Below are 26,798 nucleotides of genomic sequence, written 5' to 3' on the forward strand. Positions count from 1 at the left end.
TTGCCTCACCTGAGTCATTTGGTATTATTTCTTCTCTCCAGGATTTCAAAACCTACGTGGACCAAGCTTGTAGAGCTGCAGATGAATTTGTTAACATTTATTATGAGACAATGGATAAAAGAAGGAGGGTATGTAGATATTTTGACAATAGTTAGAACTGTTTTATGTACTTCTTGCTTGCTTTTCTAGCTGGCACTACGTTGGAAAGCACCTGAAAGTTGGTCAGGTTGAGACTTCTGTTCCTCTTAGGCTGCCCTAGAGAAGATTCTGTGTTACTTTGCAGCATCCTTGTGAAAGGGGCCCTGGTAGAAAGTACCTCAGACTGCATGATAGCATTTCAGCCCCTGCCCAGCTTTGTTTTACAGGTACAGGATTTGGTCACTAGAGACAGATGAAACTTTCTTTGTTTGTCTCTGAGGTCAGGATTTAGCTTACTTTTTTGCAAACCTCTTGGGTGAGAAGCCAGTTCTGTTGCTGGGAGCCTTCAGGAGTTCCTGAGGATAAAGTGAAAACAGCTGTGAAGATTTCCATGAACCACACTGATGTGGGGTCATGTAACAGATGCTTGCACCAAGAGATAGATGTAGAGACTGTTCTTCAGCATTTTAAATGTATTTTAATTGTAATTTACTAAATTCTAGATGATGTGAAATTACCAGCAGTTGCATGATGCTTCACAGTCAGTGTGCACAGAAATAGGTTACACAGAGATGCATCAGCAGCTGGAAGGAGAGTGAGGCAGTTACTCAACTGCTACAGCTTATGAAACATTTGTGAAGGTAGCACTGTGCTTCTGCAACCACTTCAGTTCTGTGCCCAGCTTTGTTAAGGAAATCTCATCAATATTTAAATTTGGAGGCACAGGGATCAGTGTAATGTGTAAAACAGAATATGCTTCAGCTTTAATCCTTGGTCAGGAGGAGCTAATGTGTCAGGAGGGTGTGTTGTCTGTGGAAGTAAGAGAAGAAATCAGTAGCTCTCAACATAAGCATTCAAACAATACTGCTTTGCATGTAGTCTGTTGCAGGTGTTTACACATTTTCCCCCAATCCCTGTTTTCATAATCACACAGGCTTTAACAAGACTTTATTTGGACAAAGCAACGTTAATTTGGAATGGTAATGCAGTGTCTGGGCAGGAAGAACTGAATAAATTTTTTGAAATGTTGCCATCTACTGAATTCCAGGTTAATGTGTTGGACTGCCAGCCCGTTCACGGTAAGGTTGTGTTACAGTTTACTTCTAGTCCTTTTATAACTGCTGAAAGTGAACTGCAAGTGTAATAGTGCTTACAGTTTCTTTTGGAACAAGCTTAGAGAAAATACTGAGGGCTGAAATGTCAAGCTGTGCATAAATGAATCACAATTCAAGAGGTGCATCAACTCCACACTTTTTCTCATGTCTGGGGAAATATTTTGAGGGCATTTTTGTTAAGATCATATTGAGATGTGATGTATTTCCTGTACTGAAAAAGTCTGGCTTATCAGGTTTTGTTGTCCTTGACAATGTCTTAAGAGTCAAGAGACCTCTGCTGTAGCCTCTGATACTGACCTGCAGTATAATGTGGAACAGTTCACTAAACTCTGTGTACTTTGATTTCTTTACATCTAGAATAGATGCTAAGCTCTTAAGATTTCTGATTAACAACTGCTAAAGAAAGGCTTACATAAATGAGAAGTTAAGAAATCACTTCTAATGGATATTTTGGGGGGTATAAGTAAGGAAAAAGCCTGTGGTCAATCACACTTTCTTTGCTCTGCTGTGGAAAAAAAGATAATCTCTAATAGCGGGGGAAAGTTTTATGCATCTTGCTAAATATAAATAGAAATATCAAGATAACCAGATCTTTGTGTGTACCTCAAGTGATGAGCTTATTCTGAGCAAAACCTCAAGTGTTTGTTAACAGTGCTCTGCTATGAACAACCTGAAATGCAAATAGGAAAACCATTACAAAGTCGTGTTGGCGGGCAAGCACACCACTGTCTGTATAAGCTGTGTTTTTCACCAATGTGTAACCAGTTGTTAGCCTGTAACTATTCCAACCAGAACCCAACGCAAAGGCCTTTGTACGTTTCCTACTTTCTTTTTTCACTTGTTAGTCTTTGTTTGAGTTGTTTTCTTTTATACTTTTTCTCCTTGTGGAGAGCAAGCTACTCAAGGCCAGACGACAGTCCTCGTGGTGACAAGTGGGACAGTAAAATTTGATGGCGACAAGCAGCGCTACTTCAATCAGAACTTCTTGCTGACAGCACAGGCCACACCCACCAACACAGTGTGGAAGATCGCCAGTGACTGTTTCCGCTTTCAGGACTGGGCCAGTTAGTGAGGCCGGGCTGCGGGCAGTCACCTCTCTCCTTCGGCAGGGTGAAGTTAGCTGTACGGACAGCAGTTCTCCACACGGGGGAAACACTCGCTCTTCGTGTTGCATTTGTCATTATGGAAGGTCTGCAGATATTTTCAGGGTTGATACCGACGACCGTGGGTTTAGTAATAAACAGTTTTAATATGTGAGAGGTTACTTGTGTTAGTTGAACTTGAGAAAATGCTGAAGGGCAGTGAGGTGTGGTGGAATCATTCCTAAAATGCCTTATGTGCAGCTACGCTGCCACTTCCAGACTTCTTGTATGTAATGCTGAATGCTGAAACTCTGCTATTTGAACACAAAATCCTCTTAATGTAAAATTCTGACCAAACATGCAATTGCTTCAGCTTGAAAAGATCTTGATTTTTACAGTAGCATCTTCCCTCTTTTGAAGAAGGTGCTTGTGGTATGTAGATGGAATTCTCAAAGCTCCCTACTCTGGCTTACCAGAGGCTGGGGAGGATCAGCAATGGTTTCTACTGTTTGTGAAAGTACCAAATTCAACTCCTGAGTATGTTAATCTCTCAGATAATCCAATGGGAAGCTAATGTTAGCTTCTCTGAGAGGAAAGGACTAAATAACCTCATCAGTTTGCCTTTTGGCTTGAGCTTCTCAGACTTTGGTTGTAGGTTTTTTTTTCACACTGATTGGTCTGTAGGGCATGCTGAATGATTCCAAGCTCCTGTGCCAACAGCTCCTGTCACGTGCGTGTGAAGGACTTCAAAATGATTATTTATCTTTTGAAGTCCTACAGTGTAAAGAAATGGGTCAGGTACATCATTTATGTTTACTTTAACTGTCAGTTCTGTTGCTGTTAAGTTTGGAGTATTTTCCCCATATTCAGTGTGCAAGTTCTGAATCCCTTCTCTCTTTTCAGGAAATGTTAGTAGAAAAGTGGCACTAAAAGTGTGTATTACTGTGAAGCCTTCAATTTTTCTCTTCAGTACTGTTACTTCCAACAGGTGCTTTGATTATTTCCAACTTAGAGGAGCAGCTCTGAACACAAGTCCTTCCTCTCATGCAGATTTTTACTGTACTTTTAATTATTACCTTTAATTACCAATTCTGGGATTTTTTTTGTGTGTGTCTTGCTTTAAATTTGCTATTTCAAGCTTTCAGCTGCTTTAAAATAGCTTTCAAGACTGCAGGTTAAGACTGTCTATCTTGGGAACATAAATCTGCTGATACTCAGATTTACTCTTGTTTCAAACCAGTATGCTTCTATTTTAAGCATAAATTAAAAAACAATTAAAATTTAGCTATATACATGAGTACACTTGCTTGTAACTGTAAGTACATGAGGGGAACTTGTATAACTGACCTTAAAATAAGTCACAGTGACAGCAGCAACCTGAATACAAAAGCAGCTACAACTACAGCTCACCTGGGTTTATGACTTAAATTGGTAAAACTGTGAAGATGAGCAATATCTACCTTGTGTAAAACATCCTAAACCATCTGTAATTTGCAGTGTGATCCCAGAAAGAATGGGATGGTTAGGTGAAATGTGTGGGTTTATTTTCCTTCTGAGGCAGTTGAGTCTTTACATCACTAAGTTAGAATTAGTAACCTGTCCTTTCTCAGAAGCTGTTTATTTTCTGAACTCTTGTGTAATTATCTTTCATCTGGAGAAAAAAAAAAAAGACTAATTTCTGTGTAACAATTCAAGAAGTCCATAGTTTTTGAAAACTGTAAATACTGTAAATACATTGTTATATCTGTATGAAGTGAAGAAAGGATCACTATTTAATTACTGTTTGTTCTTAACAGAATATGTGAGGTTCATATATATTTGTATTTCTTCTACAAGTTGGAAAATTAAACTTAACCCTAAATTTGCTGGTTACTGATACAGAATTGTTAAACTGTAATACTGACATGCTGTGCTTTTCTGGTTTTTTTCATTTTGCTGTTGATTAAAAGTAGTGTTACTTATCTGCTTTGTGTAAACAAAACAGGGTTTTGACTTTTGAAATGTAGTGTTGGGTGCAAGTATAGCATCTGCTCACTAAACTTGGAAAGCAGTCACCAGAACACACACCTAAACCTGTACCTGAGAAGCTTCTCCTGGGAATAAGTACTTACTGGATTCAAGTTTTAATTCATATAGTAGTTTTTAAAGTTTTTCTAGTCTGGGAGAATTATACTATATGAGGCAATGTTTATATCACATGTTGTTCTTCTCAAGCTGTTCAAATGTTGGCTGCTTTCAAGTTTGACTCTTGCAATTAATATTTTTTAAAAAGCCATCACTACCTGGAACATGACCTAGGAAGCTTACTAGCTGAACAAAGCCAGTGTAAACTCCAAGAAAGATGTGTAGCTGGGATTGGATTGGTATCCACACAGGTGTTCTTGGGAAGAAATGTATTAGAAATTCGTTATACATCATTGCTTTCAGTGTAGGGTGAAGTGCCAATTATCTACTGCCTGTTTCTGTTGCCTTTGGTGGGGATCACTTGGGGTGATTCAGTACCACCATGGTTAGCTGTTGCTCTTTGTAACTGAAAATGCTGTTTTACAAAATAGTTTTATAGAACACCCTATAATAATGTAACTATTAGATTAAATCAGTGCTTTACAATTGAGTAATGGCATAAATAAAAAAAAAAATTAAATCTTTCATACTAGCTGGAGAAGTCGGGGATGCTGCAGCTCTGTGCTGCTTGTTACAACTTGTGTGCTGAAATTAGCAGAAGAGAAACATGCAAATGCTTTTTTTTGTGTTCAGTACAAAACAATGTGGCTGCTGGTTCAGTGTTCCACATTGCTGATTCTGTTGGAATATCTGAAATTCACAATGGGCATCTATAAAGTGAACATGTTTGTGCTCTAAACTGCAAACAGGAGTTAATAATGCCATTTTTTTGTTGTCTGGTACCAAGTTACTCATGTACAACCTGGTCAGTGAAACAAAGCCAGCTGGAGAGCTAAGCACTTCCACATACTAAATTGTGGCTATTGGAGACTTGATAGATTTCTTTGTGTATATTCCCTGTATTGTCACTGGTTTTATATTGCTTTTTATTCTTTTGGCAAACTGCAGTTAAATTGACTTAAAATACTTGTGCTGTTTCTTGAAATGGAGAAAGGTGATTTGTTCTGGTAGTTTTGATATGTATTTGCTTCCTTATCCTGACTGGAGAAAAGCACATTACAAAGAAATGTTTTATCAGTAAAGTAACTTTTCACGCTTGAATATATTTTGTAAGTTTTTTAAATTGTTCAAGACCTCTTGTAAGATTAATTTAAAAGAAACCAAACAAACCAAAAACCTACCTGATGTTCTAATTTTTTAATTATTATTAGAAGTTTTCATAGTTTGTTCTTGTGATATTAAAACTGCAAGAAATCACTTGTGGCTTCCCTATCTTTACTACTTGTGTGGGAGGTGTGAGTTACGTGTTCTGATTGTTGTGGCATGGTGCTGGGGCACTGCACAACAGGCTGGCTGTGAGCTCTTCCCAAGTGCCACAGGAAAGAAAGTGTGTCTGAAGTAATAACCCTCTAGCAAATGCCTCATCAAGAACACTGCCAAGCATTGAACACTGCTGGGCTGACTAAAGTAACAATCTCAAATTGACCTTTCCCTCCAAAATTTACTGAATTTAGACTGCTGTCCAACAAATAACCTGGATGAAGTAAAAAAAAAAAACAACTTGTCAGATCTTTGGGTTGTAAATATTTTCACTGAGAACATGTTGTGCCCCCCCCTGCTGTTTCTTTGCTAAGAAGAAATGAAACACCCAAATAAGGAGCAGTTCATGTGGTAGCTCTGGTGATCAATCACTTGGTTTTTCTGTTTAAAACATCAGATTACTAATGAACACCTCTCCAGTGTAGGTAGCAGCTTTTAGTTGCTGGCAGTGGAAAGAGGAGGATGCTAATACAAGGTCAATGTTTGCTTGGAAACAGAGGTTATAGAAACATGTTCTAGAACAGATTATTGCCAAATGCATTGTAAATTTCTTGGTGTGTTTGAAGGTGTAGATTTCAGTGAGGCTTTGCAAGAGCCCTTTTTGTAATTATCCTGGGCAAGGCTCTGACAGCTGGTGCAGTGTAAAGGTTTAGAAGTGCTGGGAAAAATAAACCATAGGGCCAAAAGGCATTTTTGCATGTATGCTGAAAGTGAATCCAGCAATTGCTCTTTCAAAATTCCCCTGGCCTAAAGAAAAGAATAGTTAAGTCTAAACAAGCTTGTTTGACCCCAGCTGAGAAGTAGGTCAGTGTTAGCTGAGCTTATTCCTTCAGAAGGCTGGGTTTAATAACATAAATAAATCTGTCTTGTCATCCTTTGTGTCCAGTGACTGAGTGGTCTGCTGAGACTAAGTGGCCATTTTACCCTGCATCAATCATACAGGTGCCTTGGAATAGATTATTAATGGGTAAAGTGTTGAATTGCAGTGGCTGATGTTTGTCTTCAAGTCAAATCAAGTTCAGTCCCCATGGGTTTGCAGCATCATGGGTTTTTAAGGTTCCCAAACATTAGACAATGTACTTATTAAAACAGAAAAATAATGTAACTGCTGGGCTTATTACTTATTTGTCAAGGCCTCTGAGTGCAAATAATTCCTTTTGGGTGTTTAAGTGCTTTGGTGTGTGTATTCATGCCAACAGAGTAAGAATGAACTCAATATGAACTTAGATTTTCAGCTCTGCAACGTAACCTCCTGTCAGCTACAGCTCCTGGGCTCTGAGCCTTTAAAGCACATTTTCCTGCAGAACTCACCAGATCCATGATGAATCCTTATGCTCATTTGGGTGAAACAGTCCACAGGGGCATTGTGAGTTCTTACGTGTAACAGGTCATTTAAGAGGCTTGAATTCCTAATACACTGAAGTTTTACTCTTCTGAAAGGCTTGATTTTGTTATATTTCTCCCAGTCCTGGGACAGTGCTGCCTGGTAGGGCACTCTAACCTGGTTTCAGAGTTCCTGTTTCCAGCTGGAGTCTCTGGGCATTGCTTTCATCGGAGAGTCTTCAAGAAGCTGAGGGCTTCATTCATGTGGCTGGCTCTGTTGTCAGAGGACCCTAACTCCTTTCTGTAACTATCCCACTGTACACTTTCCTTTTAATTTGTGATTTAATAGGGTTTAAACCAGTATGTGGACTCTAACAAAAGAGTATTCTGTGTGTTTATGGGAAAAACAAACTGTAAAAGAACAGAACACTAAAAAATATTTTGTGTTACAGTTACAGGTTCTACATCATCTTGATAGTAATAACATAAATAAGCAGGGATGTTATTATCCTAAAAGGAATTACAGTTTGTGTAGTGGTCTTCCACTGGTTATTACTCCCTGGTGGGTCATCAGATATGAGACAGCTGGAGGGAATAAAAACAGCTTTTATTTTCTTAGAGATTTACTGCACCCAAAAATTGCAATGAGGTGTAAGCATAGGCAATAACTGGCACTATCTCCAGAACAACATAGATAATTCTGAGACTTGTGACTTCATGTGGGCAGGAAGGCAGATTAGATAAGTCTTTCTCTCCTAAATCTGGGAATATAATAGTTTACCTTTTTACTCCACACTTCCTTTAAGCCAGGAAATACATATGCTTACTTTGAAGCCTACATTCATGCAATCATAGAATGGTTTGGGTTGGAAGGGACCTTCAGAGTTCATGTAGTCCAACCCCCTGCAGTGAGCAGGGCCATTTTCAATAGATGAGGTTGCTTAGAGCCCCATCCAGCCTGACACTGAATGTTTCCAGGGCTGGAAGGCCACTGGGCTGGGCAGGCAGAACTTGCCTGGTGAAGTCATGCAGGCTCTCAAATCACCTCCCTATCCTCCGTGTAACTTAGCATAACTTCTGGAGGATCTGTTCCATATCTTCCCAGTTACATGGGTGAGGCTGACAGGTCAGTAGTTCCCAGAATCTTCCTTTTTACCCTTTTTAAAAAAGGGTGCAATGCTGTCCTTTTTCCAGTCCTTGGACCTTGTTTTTCTGGCTGTCATACCTTTAGAAGCTCTTATTTTTTGTGTCTCTTGCCAAGTTCAGCTCCAGCTGTGTCTTGGCCTTCCTGTCCCCATCACTTACACAACCAGGGCCCTGTACAGAATTCTGAATTACTCACTAGAGACACCATGACTATTAGAAATGTCTGAAGCAAATAAACACATCTGTGTAGCCAGTTGCATTGATATATTTAAATATTTGTAGATGCATGTTGTATCCAAATGTATCTGGATAGATGATGTGTATGAGTTCTCTGTATACATGGGGTATATCTTGTTCCAGTGTGAGCCACAGTTAATGTATGGTGGTGGTATTTAAACATTGGGTTGAAGTGTAACTGTAAGAATAGATGGACTGATGTAAATCAGAAATTACTGCAGTTCACCAAGACCTTGGGATTCTTTCAGGTATTGGAAAGTACAGATAGAACAGCAGATAATTAGAATTAGATGTTTTGTTAAGTTTTTTGGCAGGAAGCCTTGTGCTTTCCTTATTTGTGAACTGGGTGATGAAGTGCCCTTTCATAAGGGCAGCCCATTTTTTGTTTTAGGTAGAACCCAAATACTGTATGTTGCACATACTTTGCATCTGGGGGGTGAGGGGGAGACAAATAGATGGATTATGAAGATGTCTACAGGGTGAAGCAGATAGTAACCTGCATTTGTGAAATAAAATGGGTTAATCACAGGTTGTAGCACTTAGCATTCCCATTCCCAAATACTTTTTAAGCTATTTGTGTGTAATGCCTCTGAGAGACCAGTCCTGCCAATGAGCAGCAGTCAGGCAGAAAGCAATGAATCACTGAGGCAGGTTAAATAAAAAGTTTTGGATAGCATAATGATTCCCTCTCTCTGATAGGGGAAAACTTTGGTTGTGGCCAGCTTAATTCTGATTGTACAAAGGAATTTGTACAAACCTTGTGGAGCTGATGTGTTGTTTTAGTTACCCCTGTGTGAAAGTGCAGCTTAAGAAATTACATGGGGGGGTGTGTGTATATATATTGCTTATGGCTCTTCAGAGGTCCAAGTTGAGGTAAGTACTTGGGTTTTCCAGAAATACTGTATAAATCCTTGCAGATGGAGGTACTAGAATTTTTACTGTTGTCTAACAATTTGATAGGGAATTTTAAGAATATTGGCAGTTCATTAGTTTCTCTTGACATCCTTTTTCCCCACCCAGTGCTGAAAACTACATTTTTCCAGCTGAGCTCAAGATTTCACACACATTGACTGATAAAATGCTGGCATGTAGTACTATTGCATATATTCCCACAGAAATTGTTTCTAGAGCTTGAATTTTTTCATCACCACATACTCCTCAATTATTAAAATGTCCAGGTGTTCACAAGATCCTGTTTGCTGTGTAAGGGTACTTTGCAATCTGGTCTGTGGATGTTGCACTGGTTTTCTACAGTGATGGTGACCTTGAGAACTGACAGTCCTCTGCAGCTGGACTGCAGCTCATCACTTCACGTATCCTTTTTACAAGGATTCCCCATAAAGTTCTAGCAGAGAAAGCAAGATGCAGTGGTTACCAAATAGAAGGAGAAGCTGAGACCATTTTGCTGTTGGAAAGAATATGCATGAGTGTTATATAGGAAATCTAAGTCTCTAACATAAAAATCTCTCCTCCTTTGGAGTTAATGTCAAAGCTCCTTTTTCCTGCAGTGTGCTTTGGAGAAAATCCAAACAGCAGCTGGGGCTGTGTAGTGCAGCACTCCTAGAGAAGGAACTTACTCCTTGGAATCATTCATTAGTCTGAAAAAACCTCACCCTGAAACCAAGAACTGAGAGACTGGTAGCATGGCTTGGACATCAGAATGAACCTTTGCCTGCTTAGGTATTTTTGTAGCAAGCATGTACTGTATGTTGTTTTATTTTTAAAGCTTATCTTGTACACAGATACTGGAATTACAGCTTTGTGTGTGCAGTGTTACTGATGGCTCTAAAAGTGACCGTGTGTCAGCAAAGCCACAGCACCACGGTGAGGCACCCATGCTTTTTCTTCGTGGCAACAGCTGCAGTTTCTAATATCTTTTTATTTTGATAAGTGCTTCCACATAAGGCAAAAAAATTTGCTTTAGCAAAATGAGACCCGGCCCTTTACCATCAGTCGTACCCGGCACAACTATTGACCCTCTGAAGTGTCAGAAATACCTATAATACAACAATACTGGAGCTGCTTTTACTCCTGTGAAATGCTGCCCACCGCAGTAGCGGTGTAGCCAGGTAACAAAGCGGAATACAAACCGATTCCAAGCAGGATATTAAACTAAGATCTGAAGATGATTGATGAGAGGAGGTTTCTGTACGTACGCAACGCGGGTCTTTATTGTAGAAAAGCAGCACAAATCACTCCAGAAAGGTAAAGAACCGCAGCAGTCCCTTTGATCTGTGACAAGCCGGGACACCCTCCAAGCCCCCAGGCTCACATCGGCCGCTGGCCCTCGGCGGGGCCGCTCTCCTCGCCCGGCTGCCCCGGGCCGCCGCGGCCCCAGTCCCGTTCGATGTAGAGGTGATAGGGATCGTGCTTGGACTCCAGCTTTCGCGAGCGGGTGTAGGCCAGGATGAGCCCCCCGGCCAGGCAGCCGTAGAAGATCATGATCAGCAGGATGTACAGCGAGGCGTCGGCCCCAGCCGCGCTCCTGGCCCCGCTCCCGGTCGCGCTGGTGTTGCCGCCGCGGCGCAGCTCCCGCAGCAAGGCGTTGATGAGCGCCTGCAGCCCTTCCCCGTCGCTGCAGTTCATGGCCCGGCCCCGCTGCCCGCCCCCTGTCCGGGGAAGCGGGGCTGGGTGCGCTCGGCTGCACCCTCGGGTGGAGCCGCTGGAAAACGGACCCTGAAAGTCCGAGTGAGAGCTGGAGCGGACCCCCGGGAGCTGAGCAGATAAACCCAGCGGTCAGCGGTAGCGCAGAGCTTTTCAAAGCTTCATCCGTGTCGTTGTTAGCGTGCCCGGAGTTCGGATAAAAAGCAAGAAATCCAAGGTGTCGGCCTCGATGCCCAGCATAGTGCTGTCTGTGTGAAATCCAACCTGCACCCCCCAACCCTCCGAACAGGGAGGAGAGAGCCTGACGTTTGAAAAGACTAATTCCACATCCTCACAGTGCCAGATTTAATTCCAATGCACGCTGACACGCTTGAGGAGATGAAATACGTTAATTGTGTTTGAAAGGTGCAGCTGGAAAAAAAGCAGTCATGTAGAAAACGGCTGAGCAGCCCTCAAAGCTGTGCCCCTGGGAGCAAGCAGGTCCTGTGCAGGTGACAATGCAGAGCCCTGCTGAGGACCTGCTGGGCTCCCTCTCCCTCAGGACGAGAGCAGAGAACTGAGAAGAGTCTCTGTTTCACTCAGAGAAGACAGCAAAGTGAGATCCCTTCACAGGCTTCCTGAATTACAGAAGCAAAATGAAAGCAAACTCTTGGGAAAATGCATCTCCACCAAAATAAAGCCAGGGAGGAGCTGGCTGGAGGTCATTAAAGCCTCGGCAGCTTACCAGCCCTGCTGCAGGGCTCCTTGTGGCAAAACCCACAGGCATCTGAGCCCTGCCTGCTGAGGGAGGCTGTGGGGTACCTGCTGCTGCCCTGCACAAGAGCCAGCACCCATCCAGCACCCCATCCTGACACAACTAGAGCAAGTCACTGCTCAGAGCTGCTTTGCTGTGGAGTGCAGTAAGAGCAAAGCAATGATGTGTTGCAAAGAAAGGTGGTGGGCCACAGGAGCTTGAGCAGCAATAGGTGTGGTGGTCAGGCACCCACAGGCAGAATTAATGGAGTTACTAAAACAATTGGTAATTAGCTGAAAAGGATCTTAAGCAGAAAGGCCTGGAGAGGACTGAATGTTGAAATGGGAAAGGAGGCTGATTTCTGAGCTGTCCCCAGAATGTCTGTGCTGGAGAGGGACTGAAGCTGCAGCAGACAGGCAAGTCTTTATTTATTGTTTTTCCTCCTAAGGTTCTGTGCCCATAGTTAATGTATTGTTCTAAAAAATGCTTTGAATGTTCTGAGGGCCTCAAATTTTCTCTGCTCCTGGGTTGTTTATCTGATATCTTTTAAATTCAGTCTTCATCATGCTTGTAGGTGAATGTGACAGTTGTGTGTGTTACAGATTCACAACCTCCCCAGCATTTAGTCGTATATTGTGTAGTTTCTTTGTTTCCAGGATGTGGCTGGGGCTGATCATTGTGTTCCATCCCATTTTCCTCTCAGTGCTTTCAGGGAAAGGGATTTTAGCAGCAGACCAGAATGAGTGCCTGTCTGGGGGGTCACATTGGTGTGGTGTTGACTTGGGCTTTTCATAAGAGTTAAGTCCTGCTGGGTTAGGCTTTGAAAGAATAGCACCTGGTTTTCCATAATGCTTCTCTTTGAGTCTTTAAGTTGTTCCAGATGAACTACTAGTAAAATGGGATGTTTTGCAACACTACGCGCTCTCTTCCTTTTGCCACTTTCCCCTAAGAGTCACAGTCCATTATTTTTTTGTTTCTCTATCACTGAAATATAACTGAGATACCCTCTGGTTTAAGGATAGTTACAATCTCCACCCCTCTCCCCCCAGTATCAGTGGAATGTGTAAGTTCTAGAATAAAAGTGGGAGATTGCTGACTAGTCAGTAAGATGCATTTCTGTTGTGCATATGGGTTGGGTTTCTCTCTCTGAGTCCTTTCACAAAATCATGTCTCCTTTAAGCAAAGGTTTTAGCTCAGATGTGTTGCTGGCTTCTTGCTTTTTAATTATCTACAGGTGACCTACTGAAAGTGTATTGGTGCTAGGCAAGAGCAATGAAACAGGAAAAACAATAGATCATAGCTTTAACTGCAGTTAGAAGGGCTGAATGTGAAGAAGCCAAAAACCAGAGTGATAAATCTTTCTTCACACAGTGCCAGGTTTTAATTTGCTTTCTGCATTATTTTTTTGTTGTGAACAATTTTCTTGGCATCCTTCTTATGAAAGTAAGGACTCTGCTTGCCAGTAAACACTTTGAAGGGGCTGTGTGTAGGTTAAAAATTGAACTGGGCTGACTTGTTAGAAATTCAGCTTGGATTGTGGTATAGCTTTCACTTGCAGAGCTCCTTAAGAAGTCCCTGTCACCACCTGAGTATTTCAACCCCTCACTGCAGTGTCATTATTGTTCTGCTGCAGGTGTTCAGAGCAGAGATCCAGGTTTTAAAAATAGCAAGGAAAAACAGTCACAAGGTGAGAGCCAGACTATTACAGAAGGGACAAACGTGTTCTGGAATGTAGTGAAGTTATTGGCTTGGGGAGGTAATTACCCTAAACTCTATAGGGCAAGTACCATATTTTGAACACAGGGACAGAGTGGCCCTAGTTAAGTGGCCCTGATTAAAGTTTATGAAAACAGGCTGATTGGGAAAGGTTGTGTTTGCTTATACTTGAATGACAAAAAGTAAAGTAGGGCAGGCAGCTATGGAGAACAGTGATGCATTCTTCATGTTCACTCCCTAGGGGAGTGCCATAAGTAATAAGCTGATCTATAACCAACAGGAAAGGTCTGGCTTAGATACTGTGTTGTTTAAAACAAATAAAAACCCCAGCAAGAGCTCCTGGCTTCTGTTAAGTGTTTGAGCAATCTGTGGACTCGCTACCTGAAGTTGTAGCTAGGCTAGTTTTATTCTGAAATAGGCTCAGTAGAAACCTGTTAAAATAGTCCAGCACTGTTTCAAATCAAGAACTGCTAAGTTACTTCCCCTGCTGCTTCTTTATCTGCCTTTTAAAAAAGTAAGTTGTATGAGGGAGGTGAGGCACTGGCCCAGGATGCCCAGAGAAGCTTTGGCTGCCCCCTCCCTGAAAGTGTTCAAGGCCAGGTTGGAGCAACCTGGGTTATAGGGAAGTGTCCCAGCCCATGGCAGGAGGGTTGGAACTGGATGATCTTCAAGGCCCCTTCCAACCCAAACCATCCTATGATATGATTAAATTTTGCTTTAATGATCCAAGATCTTGCTTTGGAGGGAGCAGTATTTGTGCCTGGAGTCTGGATTTTCAGAAATAATGGGGAGAGTGTAGGTGTGGTCACCCCTCTGGAATAGAAGACAAGTGTATGCAGAGATAAGCAAGAGGAACATAGGGACTTCTGGCATCTGTGTGAATGTTCATCATTAATCAGATTATTGGTGTTTCAAAATGGGAGACCAGGTTTTGGCCTGTTGTTGATTTTCTTCAAAATGTCTCTCCCCATTAAAGGTGTAGGAAGATTCTAGATACTGCATTTCCCCGTTGCAAAGGAGTAGTACAAACTACACCCCCTTTCTGTCAGAATGAGAAGATAACAGGCCAACAGCAAATGAGTTCTTAATGTAGTCCTGTTCCTCCAGGACCGATGTAATCCTGTTGTGTTAAAAAAAAAAAAAAAAAAAAAAGGCAATCAATCCATTCTCAGCAGCACTGAGTTAACTGGAAGTGTTTTGTTTATTAATCCAGGTCAAGTCACACTGCTGTAAAATACCTGAGTTTACTCTGTGCATCATTCAGCATGCCATGTAGCAGCTTCACTGACTGTACTTTGCAAATCACCTTTGTGATACCTTAGGCAAAAAAAGCACAAGATTTGTTATTTTTAAGGTCCTGATGCTTGAATTTTATCCTCCAAAAGGGAAAATGATTTACTGTCATGTAGTAGAGTTTAGCCATTAGACAGGCTCAGTAAAAAAAAGACAAGCCACACCAAAACTAAATACATAATGGGAATTTATTTCTTGCATTGGATGTAACTGCAGATCATTACTAATTTACCACTAGAATACAATCTAGTTTTTTGAAATTATGTGGTAGATTTGGGGATTATTTTTTGACTGAAAATTAGAGACACACATTCTTAGCTCATGTCCTGATCCTGATACAGCCAGAAAGTGTCTGGGAACTGCAGTTCAACATCTGGCTTCCTGACAGGCAGCTCTCTACACAGTGTTATACTCTTTAAAGATTCCTGATGTTATAACAAGCACTGCAATTGCTTTGGATTGGTTAAACACCAGCTCACCTGCTGCTAATGGAATAGCTCATTGCTTTATACTTTTTTTTTTCCCCCCCTTGCAAGATCTTCAGTGGCATTAGGTACAAAATACCAGGTCTTCTCTTCTAGCTCTCACCCAAAGTTCTGTGTCAAAGCTGTTCCTGAAGGGTGTCTGACCTTCACTGAGATCTTGAGTGGCAGAGATTTTGATCTATTAATTCAGTATTTAGTAAGGAAATTACTTGAATTTCTGTGTTTCTTTCAAAATGTCGTAAGTGTCACTCAGGGTAACTCTTTCTGTCTCCTCTTCCACTGGTGACAGCTTTTCTGTGCCTTGGGTAAGTAACATTGTATGTAGTTGAAGGTTAATCTCCTTATGTGCCATTTTTCCTCAGGCCAGCTAAACAACTATAATCACAGATCAAGCTTGCTAACCTCACTGCTATTGTGGCTGTCATCTTTCTCTAGACATCCTGTTTTTTGAAGTAGAGGTTATAAATACAGTCTTGGATCAGACATGGCCAAAATGCTGCTTGCTTTTTCTTTTTTTTCTCTTTGAACTTGTTTCTCAGACATAGGAGTATAATCTTCAATTCTCAACATGAATATCTTGCATCTACTTAGAGGTTTCTGGGACCTTCACATTTAGTAAATAAGCTGCTCCCTCACACTTCAGTCTTGTCTTGTATGTCCTTCAGTCAAGCATAGGATTTTGTGTTACCTCTATCAAGGTTTTGAAGCCATACACTATGACTTCCTCATTTTTGATAGCAAGAATGACATACTTGCTCATCCCAAATTTCCACAAGCTCTCACAAAAGGATTTAGAATTCATTAAAAATAAGGATAATTTTTTTACATAGTTGCAAGTATTATATTTGCAAATAATCCTCAGCTTTGAAGGCAGCCTGATGTAATCCTTCACCTCTCCAAAAGTCTGGAAAGCTGCTGTGTGCTAAAGATGGTCTTTTGCAGCACATCCACATTTAGTTCATTTCTTGAAAGGAAAACAAGGCCCACTCTAGGCTTTGTTTTCAGTATCTGCTGCTTTTGAGAACTTCTTAAGGTATGCTCAGTTTCAGAGAAAATGTGTGAATGGTAACAAGAAATAACTTGTGCAACATAATAAAGATCTTCCAGAACACAAATTTGTTGAACCATTTAAACTGTATTCCACTTTTGAAATGTTAATGCTGTGTGGATGTGTGTATATATTGAAACAGTAATTCTCAGTCAACCAAGACACAAGATACCTGCAGCCTAGATAAAATACATTTCATAGAAATACATTCATGGTTAAAAAAAAATAATCATACAACCTGCTGACAGACTGAAGTGCAAATAAGTTTCTTACATGTGTTTAACTCTTGTGATGCTAACAGGCTGACTAAAGGCTATTTAGTAGTGACCAATTTTAAATACTGAAAAACTGGTAATGTTGTTCCAGGACAGAGGCATTTACAGATAGGATATGGGAAGCATTTTGTGTTATCATAAACCAACCCTATGTGTCTTTAAAAAAATAATTTTCCTTTTTAGAAAAGCTATTTCCTCGTTCCTTTTAGTGACCATTTTAGTTCCATGCACAGCTAGATACAGTCAGCTTTATATTTTTCCTTTTTTCCCCTCGGTGTTCTTGGAAGATGAGCTGGCAGTGTTCTGGACTGGTCAGAGAAAGTTATGCTTGGGGAAGCTTGAAGTTGGTCCCAAGGTGAAGGGTTAGTTTAGTTTAATGATTATATAGCCATAATTTATTTTTGCCAAAATCTGTTTGAACTGGAAAAAAGAAATATACACATACATGCAATAAAGGGAAAAACTGCCCTGAAATTGCAAGCTAGTATCTTCAAGACAAGCATTGTACAAAATCTTTTGCTTTCTGTACAGCAACAATACCAAATAATTCTTAACCATCATATACACAACACAAATATTATCAATAGAAATCTATAAATACTTTTAAAATGAATTTGTAATATGTAGCAGTTGAGGGCCACAGCTGTACAAAATGTAAGCAACATATATAAAACGATTAAGAAAGTGCAAAGTAGAACAGTATCAAGAGCCTCCACTTTTTTACAGCATTTATGGTTCAAGTGTGAAGAGCTAGCAGGGATGCAGGAACTCATTTACAATTCAAAAGAAGACACAGGATTCTGCACACAAAATTATGAACTATTACTGTCTCTTCCCACTTCTTCACATCTATGACTTCCAGTTAATAAGCGAACATTTTTATAAGTTTCTGTAAAGAGTTTCAGTTTTCTGTAAAGTTTCTGTCCCTTTTTATGAGTTCCATAAACCAAAGTTTCCTGGCCACAGACTATTTTCCATAAGTAAAACAAGACTCCATGAAACAACCTGGTTTCTGGTTGCCTTGTTATGCCTGCCATGCTTAAAAGGTGAACGGAAATACCTTTCATAAACTGAATACAGACTTTTAGTCCCTGATCCTCTACATTACATACAGGTAGCCTGTACCATTACTCACATGTATGTGAAGATCTAGAAGATCAGTGCCTTAAAATCACCAACCACCCCTTAAAAAAACTCAACAAACAAAACTCATTGGAGTTTCAAATCTACTTAGAGACAACTGCCATCAATTTCACTGTTGTTTGCCAGATGCAAGTTGTGCATTCTGCTTTCAGGTGATGATTTCTCATCAGTACCTCCTGTAGCAGTGCAAGTCTGTTGTCTTTTATGCTGTGTGTTCTAGTGGAAAGCTCTGCTTGAATTAAAACACAATGGCAAGTAAAAACGTATTTGGTGAGTTGGAAGTTGAAACAGTTAATTCAATGCTCTTGAATGAAATTTCAAATAACTTTGTTTTACAAAGCTTTTCAGTTCACCTTCATTTCAGTAAGTGTACTCTGTACTCTTTTTTAGGCACTGTAAATATGCAAGACACTAACTGATGTGCAGAATAATTCATCCATTCTCAAGCACTGCATTATTAGTAATCTCTAGGAAGTTCTTGACTAATGTTGTCCTGTTTGTTTTCAAATGGAGAATGGTAGACTTTAAATACTCTTTTCCTGCCTCTCTAGGTATCTTACTATGACAGAAAAATCACAGTTACATTAATTTTTCACTTTGAAATATAGGCCAGTCTTCAGAATGAAGTAAAAGAGAAGCTGCAAACAGTCTGAATATGCTAGAGAAACAATAATAATAAAATTACCAGGTCATGCTGCTTCACATAATGTCTGCCTCCAATCTGTAGATGATCACATGAAAATCTATGAAGACCATCACTGTCCAACCTGCTAATAATTAATAATTTGGAGTCTAAAATATTCTGTTGTACTTCATAGAGATTGTAAAAACCTTCCTCCATTTGGTGTGTTTTCTGAATGTGCGATATCTACAGTATACACAGACATCCAAGACTGAGGCATGAGAAGGAACTCTGCACAACTGTCTGCTCACAGCTTGTTTTATTTGCCTCCATACATTCTTTCAATGTCGTTGAGGTAATGGTTTTTCAGTTCTTTCCTTTTCAGCTTGAAAGCATCTGTTACTAACCCAGTCTCTGGGGTCCATGGTTCAGGGCTGAGCCGTACCTTGATGGGTATCTCAAACCTTTCTAATTTCACTGCAGGAAAAACAAAAGCATGACTGTGATACAGAGCCAAATGAAATATTCATTCATTCAGTATCTGAATTAATCTGAAGTAAGCAGCACACCCTGTAGCTTGGGTAATGTGGTGTCCTGCTTAATTCATTAACTTTACAGAAGGGCCACAAGCAAATTTAATCTAGTACCAGTGCTGAGTGCTGCTCAGTGTGCAGATATCCTAATAACACTGTACTTGGAGCTTGTACTGGACGTGACAGTGCAAAATCAAAAGCATGCAACAAATGAGTGTGGCCTCAAGATCTGAGAGTACTGTCTCAAGGGGATTCGCTGAAATCTACAGCTTTATCTTTAGTATAGCAATGCAGTAATAATTAGATTAACTAGAACTAGTTGCATATGCATCACATTTAAATTATAATGAAGTACTTTTATACCTTCCGTGCTTGAAAGATTCTTTCTCAAGTTTCTCCTTCCTAAGAGTTTGGTTAGAGTTCAAAATAAAGGGAGTCTTCTGTATTTTTTGTTACCTTGATCCCTTATTTTCCCTTCAGCTGGAAGCAGTGGCTTGGCACATGCTCAGCCTCATTGCAACCAAACCTCTTCCCAGCTCTTGCCCAGACAATCCCCCAGTGAGGGGTAAGCAAGGGAGGAGGGGGATAACTGCTTCAGGGAGAAGAGCAGGGACATCAGGAACATGGCAGGGAGCTGCTCCACGTGTGCAACACAACATTCCAGGCTCTCAGCACCTGCATATCAGCCTGTAACAGGATCCCACAGCCACAGACTTGCATTATTTATTTGTAGGACAGCTGGTGGCAGCACAGCCTCTGGGCGGCAGCACATGGCAGGCAGTTGGGATTGAAGCTGGCTGTAAATCTGTCCCCAGGAGCTCTTCTGTCTGCAACTTCAAACTGCTATTGTCATCTACTGTTTCATCTCATTTAGACATACGTCTGGTCATGGGAAGGTGTATTATTTTCCACTAAAAATGAGAATGATCTCTTTGCAACTTTTTCCCATAACTATTTAAAACAAATTAGTTGGTTCTCAATGGTATATTGCTATCTAGAAGGTAAAAAGAATGTGTAAGCAAATATTTATTTTTTTTTAAATAAACAAAGCTATAGGGATAGTAATTTGCCTAGTGCATGACACAAAACATGGACCCGACTCTGAGTCCTAGGGATCGATTTATTTATTTATTTTTAAAGGCCAGGCTTAGTAGTGCCTTTCATCCTCCTTTTCTGTTTCAAAAGGCAGATTCTCCTCTTTTGAAGTTTGAGAGGCAGTGCTTAGCATGTGCTTAAGTCCAGTTTACTTCCTTGAAGGAGGTGCCAAATGCTTTAGAGGCTTTTTTTCCCCCAGTTAGTTTGTTAAATTTGGGTCCCATAAAGGACTGAGGAAGCTTTTGATGGTTCAGCCCCACAGCATCAGCAGGCTTTTAAGCCATGACAGCTGCAAGGATCATGGTTGTTCAAAGCTGTAGGGGACAAAGCTGCATGGGAAAAAAAGCTGAGATAGCTTGCTTAACTAGTTTTCTTACCAGCAAATGTCTTGTAACTTTCCTTCCAAACTCAAAGCTCTTTTGGGCTTTATTTTACCTGTATTAGACAAGCAACTTTTTAAGAATATTAAAAATTATGAAGTATTCAGTATGACCAAAAAGTATGTGAGTTCCTGGGATAATGGGCAACAATCTGATGTGGTCTTTGCCTCTGATTAAACTATTAAGCTTTGGCAGAGATGGAGGCAACAGGAAGAGAAGGAAGAGCAGTTAGTGAAAATTTTTGCTGGTTAAAGATTGGTTAACACAAAATACTATTTTACTTACTCTTGTTTGCCACTTCTTTAATCTCTCGCAGTATTTCAGCTTCCATTGTGGGATTGTTACAAATATCTACCCAGGTGCCACTGATGCCTTTCTGCTCAGCTAATGCTGTCAGCTTCTTCTGGTTAGGAACCACAAAACTGATCACATAGGACTGGTCACTGCCACAGCATGGCAAGAAAAGGAAGGGAAAAAAGATGCAAATAGTTGAGATTTCCATTTTGGGGTGTAATGCTTACTTGATGTTAGATACACAGGTCCAGAGTGCTCTTTGAACTGTAGTCATTCCTTCCTACAGATCATTCTTGTACAGTAGATCTTCAAAACTGACTTATCAAAGGTATTCTAAATTGTTTTATAGTGTTAGGTTTGGCTATCATGTTTTACCATAATTTCACAAGTACAAATCTCAGTTTAGCTTTCCAGCTAGTGTTTAGCTACTTTTCTTCATTTTCCCTTCATGTAGTGCCTCTAAGTTGACTATTTCCAGATGAACTTTTCTTTCATATTCTGACAGAAAGCCAAAAACCATGCTAAATAAAATGATACTTGTTTGGGAATGGATGGGATGGAACTGGAATGTATGAGGATAGGAGAAATGCCCCCCAGAAAACCAGAGGTCATTTCTTCAGGTTTTAGGGAATGTGGGCACCTGTGCTACTTGTCCAATAGAAACCAACAATGCATCATCAGAGAGCTGAGCCTGTACTGCATTTTTACCCCACATGGAGTTTCTAAGTTGATATCACTGTTACCTTTTGGCATAAGCACAGATATTGTCAATCAATGGACAGTTCTTCAGTGCTGCCTCTACTTTGCCCAGAGATACATATTCTCCTGCTTGTAGCTTCACCAGGTCTTTCTTACGATCTAGAAGTCAAGGGGGAAGGAAAAATCTTCTAAATAAACATGAATTAAAATCTTAAACATTACTAAAATCTTAAAGCAGCTAATGGCATATACATAATCTGTCAACTTTATAAAGGCTTCCATTAAAAAGTTTATGTAGCACTCAACTTGTCACTCAACGTGCATGAAAGTTATGGGGGCTCTGATTTTAAAGCTTTGTAATTCATACCAAAAACTAATCTTGCACATATTCTTTCAAGTCCTTGTGTTAAATTTAGATAGTGACAGTATCACAGAAAATGGCAAAACCTCAAAAATTCTCCTACAGATGCAAGAACTTCTGTGAATTCATTTACACTGTGATTCTGCAGGCAGATAAGCTTTAAGTGGATTAGTCTTGGCAAAGCCAACAGGATTAACAGCATATTATGTTTAGTCAAGATCTTGATATAATATATTAAGATATCAAAAACTGTGACCAACCTATGATCTGCAGACACCCATCTGGATGAAATTCCCCTATATCTCCTGTACAGAACCACCTCTGCCCATTCTCATCAGTGGAGAACTCTTCTGCTGTCTTCTCTTCATTTCTAAAATATCCCATGGAGACATTAGGTCCACCAATTATAATTTCTCCTCTAGGATTTGGCTTGTCTTTATTAGTATAGCCCCCTGAAAACAAGAAAATCCCCAGACAATTATTTGTAACTTGTACATTCTGCTGCTGAGAAAATGTTTTGAAACTTCAGCGTGAAGTTAATGCACACAGAGTGATGATTATTTCAGAAGATCAAGAACAATTATTTATGTGTTACACCTAGCAAACCAGACAGGCAAAGAAACCAGCTAAGCAGTGGTTATATGAGTGACTCTGAAATCAAACAACTGAATACTCACCTTCCTGCCAGTCTCTCAGTTTTATTTCACAGCAAATAAGAGGAGCTCCAACTCTGCCAGTGCTGTAATCAGCAACTTAGGGACAGAACAAAGAAAAATACAAAGATTGTAATTTGGAATATAAACTCAAACCATAAGCCAGGTGGTAGCTTATCTCAGGTTACTTTATTGCAGTTGAGCACTACAGATATTTTGACTTTACAAAAAAACCTCACCAATACTGGGGCTCCAATATACATCTATATCTTAAACTATGCATTTCTAGAAGCATTTTAATTACCTTCTGTAATTGTTCCAGCTCCACACGTTTCTGTTAGGCCGTAGCCTTGACCAACAGGGCAGCAAAAACAGATGTTCATGAATCTCTGTGTCTGAGGTGAGAGTGGTGCTCCTCCAGAAAGCATCATACGGACATTCCCTCCCAGTAGTGCCTTTACTTTTTTAAACAATAACCTTGAAAGAAGGAACAAAGCATTAAAAAATCACTCGGGTCACTTTTAGAAAAAGACACAAACCTTTCATCCTATTTGGAACACCTTAAAAATTAATCACTGGCAGTTTTTAGTGGCAGTGGGGATAATTAAAAACAACACCTCTTGCGTAATACTTAGAGATGGCAGAATTCCTGTAACTTAACTAAGCAAACATTCCAGTTCTATTACTAAAAAAGCAATCCAATGAAAACTAACCAGTCATCTGGTCTGAAGATGAGTCATTCCTACCATTAAGTATCTCACCCCTTTCCAGCAAAAACATGGATTATTCCAGTTAGTCATTAGATGATATTTGTATGTTGGAGGAGAATTGTCTGATGTCAGAGTTTGAAAAAAACCATCATCTAAGCTATCTCAAATCACAAGGAACAAAGTACACTGGGACTCTGAATTGTACTTACACGTTACACAGAGGTGCATCATATCCCCTCTTGATCTGTTCCAATTTGTAGTCATAGCCTATCTTGAAAAGAGTTCTCTGAATGTAGTTCATCTCTTGGACTTTACTCATGACATTTTTATAAATTCTGTCCATTATTTCCTGCAAAGTTTTTTTAAAAGGAAAAAAAAAGCAAAGAAAATCACCACATAGAATAGACTAGCATGTGGAGATTGATTTCCATGTTAAAATTGAAAAACCCCATTAATTCCCCCTTTGAAACAGGTAAGAGCAAAAAACAGTAAGAGCAAAAATGCATCATTGGTTAGGCAATGCTTAACTGTAATGCTTCTAATGTGTGATCAGTTAGTCAATTATAGACCATTCTAGCTTGGAGCTATTTGAAATGAGTGGAACAAAGTGTCAAAAATCCAGTAGGAAATCAGTGACTTAGCCTTACTTTTTCTCTCCATTCACTCTTTTCTCCTCTCACCAGCATAGCTTGAAAGAGCCCTCATGCTGCAGTATGCACCTTGTATTAGAAAACTGCTGCAGACAGGCAAGTCAAGGGCAAGAAACTGAGTAATTATTGAGGGCCTTCAGAAATACTGCAGTAATTCATAGCATAGTACCCCTTGCATTTCTACCAACACCTTTTTAAATCTCAGCTTTGGTTTTAGACTACTTTTCACCCCTCATTCTGAAGGTACCTTCTCTGTCAACCACAGCTACAAATCTTGGGTAACATGTCACAGGGCAGTGAAACTTGCTGTGTTACACTGCTCTCATTAGTGGCAACACCTCAACCTGTATTTCACATGTGACAAAATAATTCAGAAAATTCTGAATTCAAGTCTAGATAAATCTCTGGAGCTAAAACTTGGTGTATGCCATGCAAGAGTTATTGTGCTGAGGAGTCCTACTGCTGTACTTTATCCATGGCAAAGGGCAAGCACAAGGGAATGAACTAAGATTTCATCTGACCAGTTTCTTTTCCAAGAAAAGATTTTCAACTTTCAAAACAATGTGGTTGCAGTAATTCTAGCTTACCTAACAGGAAACCACAATGCTTTCGCAGACAGGAAATGAATTTCTATTAAAATAATAACCTTTTCACTAAAATATACAGAACCTAAAAAGTGTTCAGACTGGTAAAGTATTTAGCAGAACTCTATAGACTGGGTCCTTCAAGTCTGTTACAGAGCACAAAATTTTGAAGTATTTATGTGCTTTTTAACAGAAATCAAATCACAATTGGTATGAAAGTTATACAAATCGTGTACTCTGAAACTGCAGAGATCAAAATATTAAAGTCTTATTAGAAACCTCTCATTTTCATTTATTAGCTCCTTCAAATCTTCATGATTGGGATTTAGGCAACTTAAGGGAAACTGTACATTGTTGTCAGCTCAATTTACCTGCATAATATTGTCTAATATTTCCAAAAGAAAAAAAAGTGAATAGATTTTGCTAGCAGGAACAAGATACATTTAGCAAAAAAATTCCATTCTTTCTACTTGTGCATACTTACAGGCACAGCTGCCATCAGGGTAGGCTTTAGTACAGTACAGTCTCCTTTGCTTCCCTTCTTAATTTTACTTGACTGTAAAAAGAGAATAATGTGAATTAATGAAGCTAAAAATCACCCAGCTCTTTAGAAAAGGACCAAAGAAAGGGCAGATATATTAGTACATCATTTGTTTAAATCTCTTCTGTCCCTCAGAAAAAAGTTCCCTGTTATTTCCACGCCCCCACTGCTGATGATGGGAAAAAGTAGATTGGTAACAATTTCACAGTCTGAGGGTTTTACAAGCCCAACCTGGCTAAGTCATCTTAGGCTAAGTCTACCTCTAAGTCTACATCTTTCTTTCTCTCACTTCCTCAGTTCTAGCTTTGGCTTTCTCCTCCACTTTCTCCATGAGTTTCTTTGGCCTGGTGTAATCTCTATACCAGCAAAACATACAAAGCATTCTTTTCCAGATTCATTTGCTCTTATTTATCTTAATTGTTAACTGGAAAAAGACAAATGGCTAAACACAAGTACAACCTCTGGCTTAGTAACTGATAAAGTGAGACCAAAAACCTAACATCACTTTAAAACAGCCTTACATTCAGCTATCTATTAATAGTAGTTCTTATCCTGATACCCAGTAGATAATACTATAAGCAGTTATTAGATTTTCTTTTAGAATTCCAAAGTATCATAAAAGTCAAGGTTTTAATAAAATTTATATGTATGACCTGCTGCTATATTCACCAGAAATGTTATTTTGCATCATTTTCTGAAGAAAAAAAAAATCAAACATTTCTAAAGAGTCATATCCACCAGCAGTTCTTAAATGAAAGAGGACAGCTGAGAGAGAATGCAGACTGCAAAAGAAAATGTCAGCTCCCCCTCCTCCCTCACCTGATCCGATAGCGTGAGTGGAGAGGAATAGCCAATTCTGCAGCCATAAGTGATGCAAGAAATTTCTGCTGTCAGTTCTAATACATGGGCCAGAGGCAAATAACCAATGTAAGTATCCTTGGGTCTAGGAAAGGAAAGGATTATCTAATTAACAATGATGCACGAGTGGACTGAAATTACTGCTTAACAGTTTTACTGGGTGCTTAGTTACTACTTTTTGAAAGAACTGGATCACAAGTGAGGTTTATGCTTCTGCACACAAGGGTGCAATTTCAAACCAGAGTTTAGAAGCAAAATGGGGAAAATTGTACCTTACTCAAATCTGTATGAATTACAGGTTTGCCCTGTTTTCTAGGAAACTCAAGGATTCCTTAGTGCTTCACTGCTATTTCTAATCCTTGTGGCAGTACCAAGGTACCAAGTAAAAAGATGAAATTGCCTTATTTTAACATAATCACCAGGGATTTCCAAATCCTTAACAGTCATCATAGCACCTCCTTCTAAAATACATTAGTAGAAAGAGAGTTGGTCACTGAAACACTGACACTTATTCCAGGAAATAATTTTTCAGAGATTTCTCAATAAAAAAGAAACTTGGAGGTTTTCCTTACCAGAGGCTTTCAGCATCAATTCAGAACTAGGCTTATATCCCATCACAAAAGGAGTTTAACAACAGAGCTTATTTCAGCTATTAAACCCTTTGTGAATGCAGTGACCAAAACACCAGCATTCATGAGAAATGTCCTCAAAATGTTAGTCTGAGGGAGTCTGCAGTTTTGCTGTTGTTGATGCACTGTTTATTACTTCTCTGCTCATTTTGTTGAAGTATATTTGAGCAGATTCAGCAGAATGTGTGTTCTCTAACAGTGTGAACATGGTAGGCCCTGCCATACTTCCTAAAGTGCTTCTAGCTGCTTGAGAACATCTAAAGAAAAAATTTCCCAAGTTTGAGTAGAGGAGGGATCTCCTTATCTGGTGGGATCTTCTGATCCACTAGAGCACAAAAATCCATTGCAGACCTAAAGCTAAGGGTGATAATTAAGAAAAGTAGAAACAGCACATGAGAAGAGCTAGA

At 39.8% G+C, this 26,798-nt stretch overlaps 3 protein-coding genes across 18 annotated transcripts in view; 1 reads left to right on the forward strand and 2 right to left on the reverse strand.

Moving 5' to 3' along the window:
• NXT2 (nuclear transport factor 2 like export factor 2) overlaps nt 1–5,716 on the forward strand; it is a 63,774-nt gene extending 58,058 nt beyond the window's left edge. For all 7 annotated transcript variants that reach the window (XM_030449289.1, XM_030449290.1, XM_030449287.1 and 4 more), the window contains 3 exons: nt 42–128; nt 1,073–1,217; nt 2,144–5,716. In XM_030449289.1, coding sequence (XP_030305149.1) covers nt 42–128; nt 1,073–1,217; nt 2,144–2,322 — 411 coding nt within the window. In that variant the 3' untranslated portion in view covers nt 2,323–5,716. The remainder of the gene's footprint in view (nt 1–41; nt 129–1,072; nt 1,218–2,143) is intronic.
• Nucleotides 5,717–10,421: 4,705 nt separating this feature from the next.
• On the reverse strand, nt 10,422–11,082 carry KCNE5 (potassium voltage-gated channel subfamily E regulatory subunit 5). Its single transcript, XM_030449196.1, has one exon. It carries the CDS (start codon nt 11,069–11,071, stop codon nt 10,754–10,756), a length of 318 nt encoding a protein of 105 aa, XP_030305056.1. The 5' UTR covers nt 11,072–11,082; the 3' UTR covers nt 10,422–10,753.
• A 4,261-nt stretch (nt 11,083–15,343) lies between these two features.
• Nucleotides 15,344–26,798, reverse strand: part of ACSL4 (acyl-CoA synthetase long chain family member 4) — a 39,034-nt gene continuing 27,579 nt past the window's right edge. For 9 of the 10 annotated variants that reach the window (XM_030449122.1, XM_030449119.1, XM_030449121.1 and 6 more), the window contains 9 exons: nt 25,724–25,847; nt 24,848–24,919; nt 23,339–23,478; nt 22,724–22,896; nt 22,444–22,518; nt 22,027–22,218; nt 21,450–21,564; nt 20,698–20,855; nt 15,344–18,881 (listed from right to left, as the gene is read on the reverse strand). In XM_030449122.1, coding sequence (XP_030304982.1) covers nt 18,724–18,881; nt 20,698–20,855; nt 21,450–21,564; nt 22,027–22,218; nt 22,444–22,518; nt 22,724–22,896; nt 23,339–23,478; nt 24,848–24,919; nt 25,724–25,847 — 1,207 coding nt within the window. In that variant the 3' untranslated portion in view covers nt 15,344–18,723. Of the gene's footprint in view, nt 18,882–18,904; nt 20,468–20,697; nt 20,856–21,449; nt 21,565–22,026; nt 22,219–22,443; nt 22,519–22,723; nt 22,897–23,338; nt 23,479–24,847; nt 24,920–25,723; nt 25,848–26,798 lie in introns of those variants that run through there. The other variant, XM_030449117.1, reaches the window with a different exon arrangement.

The sequence above is a fragment of the Calypte anna genome, chromosome 4 (genome assembly GCF_003957555.1).
Source record: "Calypte anna isolate BGI_N300 chromosome 4, bCalAnn1_v1.p, whole genome shotgun sequence".
NCBI classification, from domain to species: domain Eukaryota; kingdom Metazoa; phylum Chordata; class Aves; order Apodiformes; family Trochilidae; genus Calypte; species Calypte anna.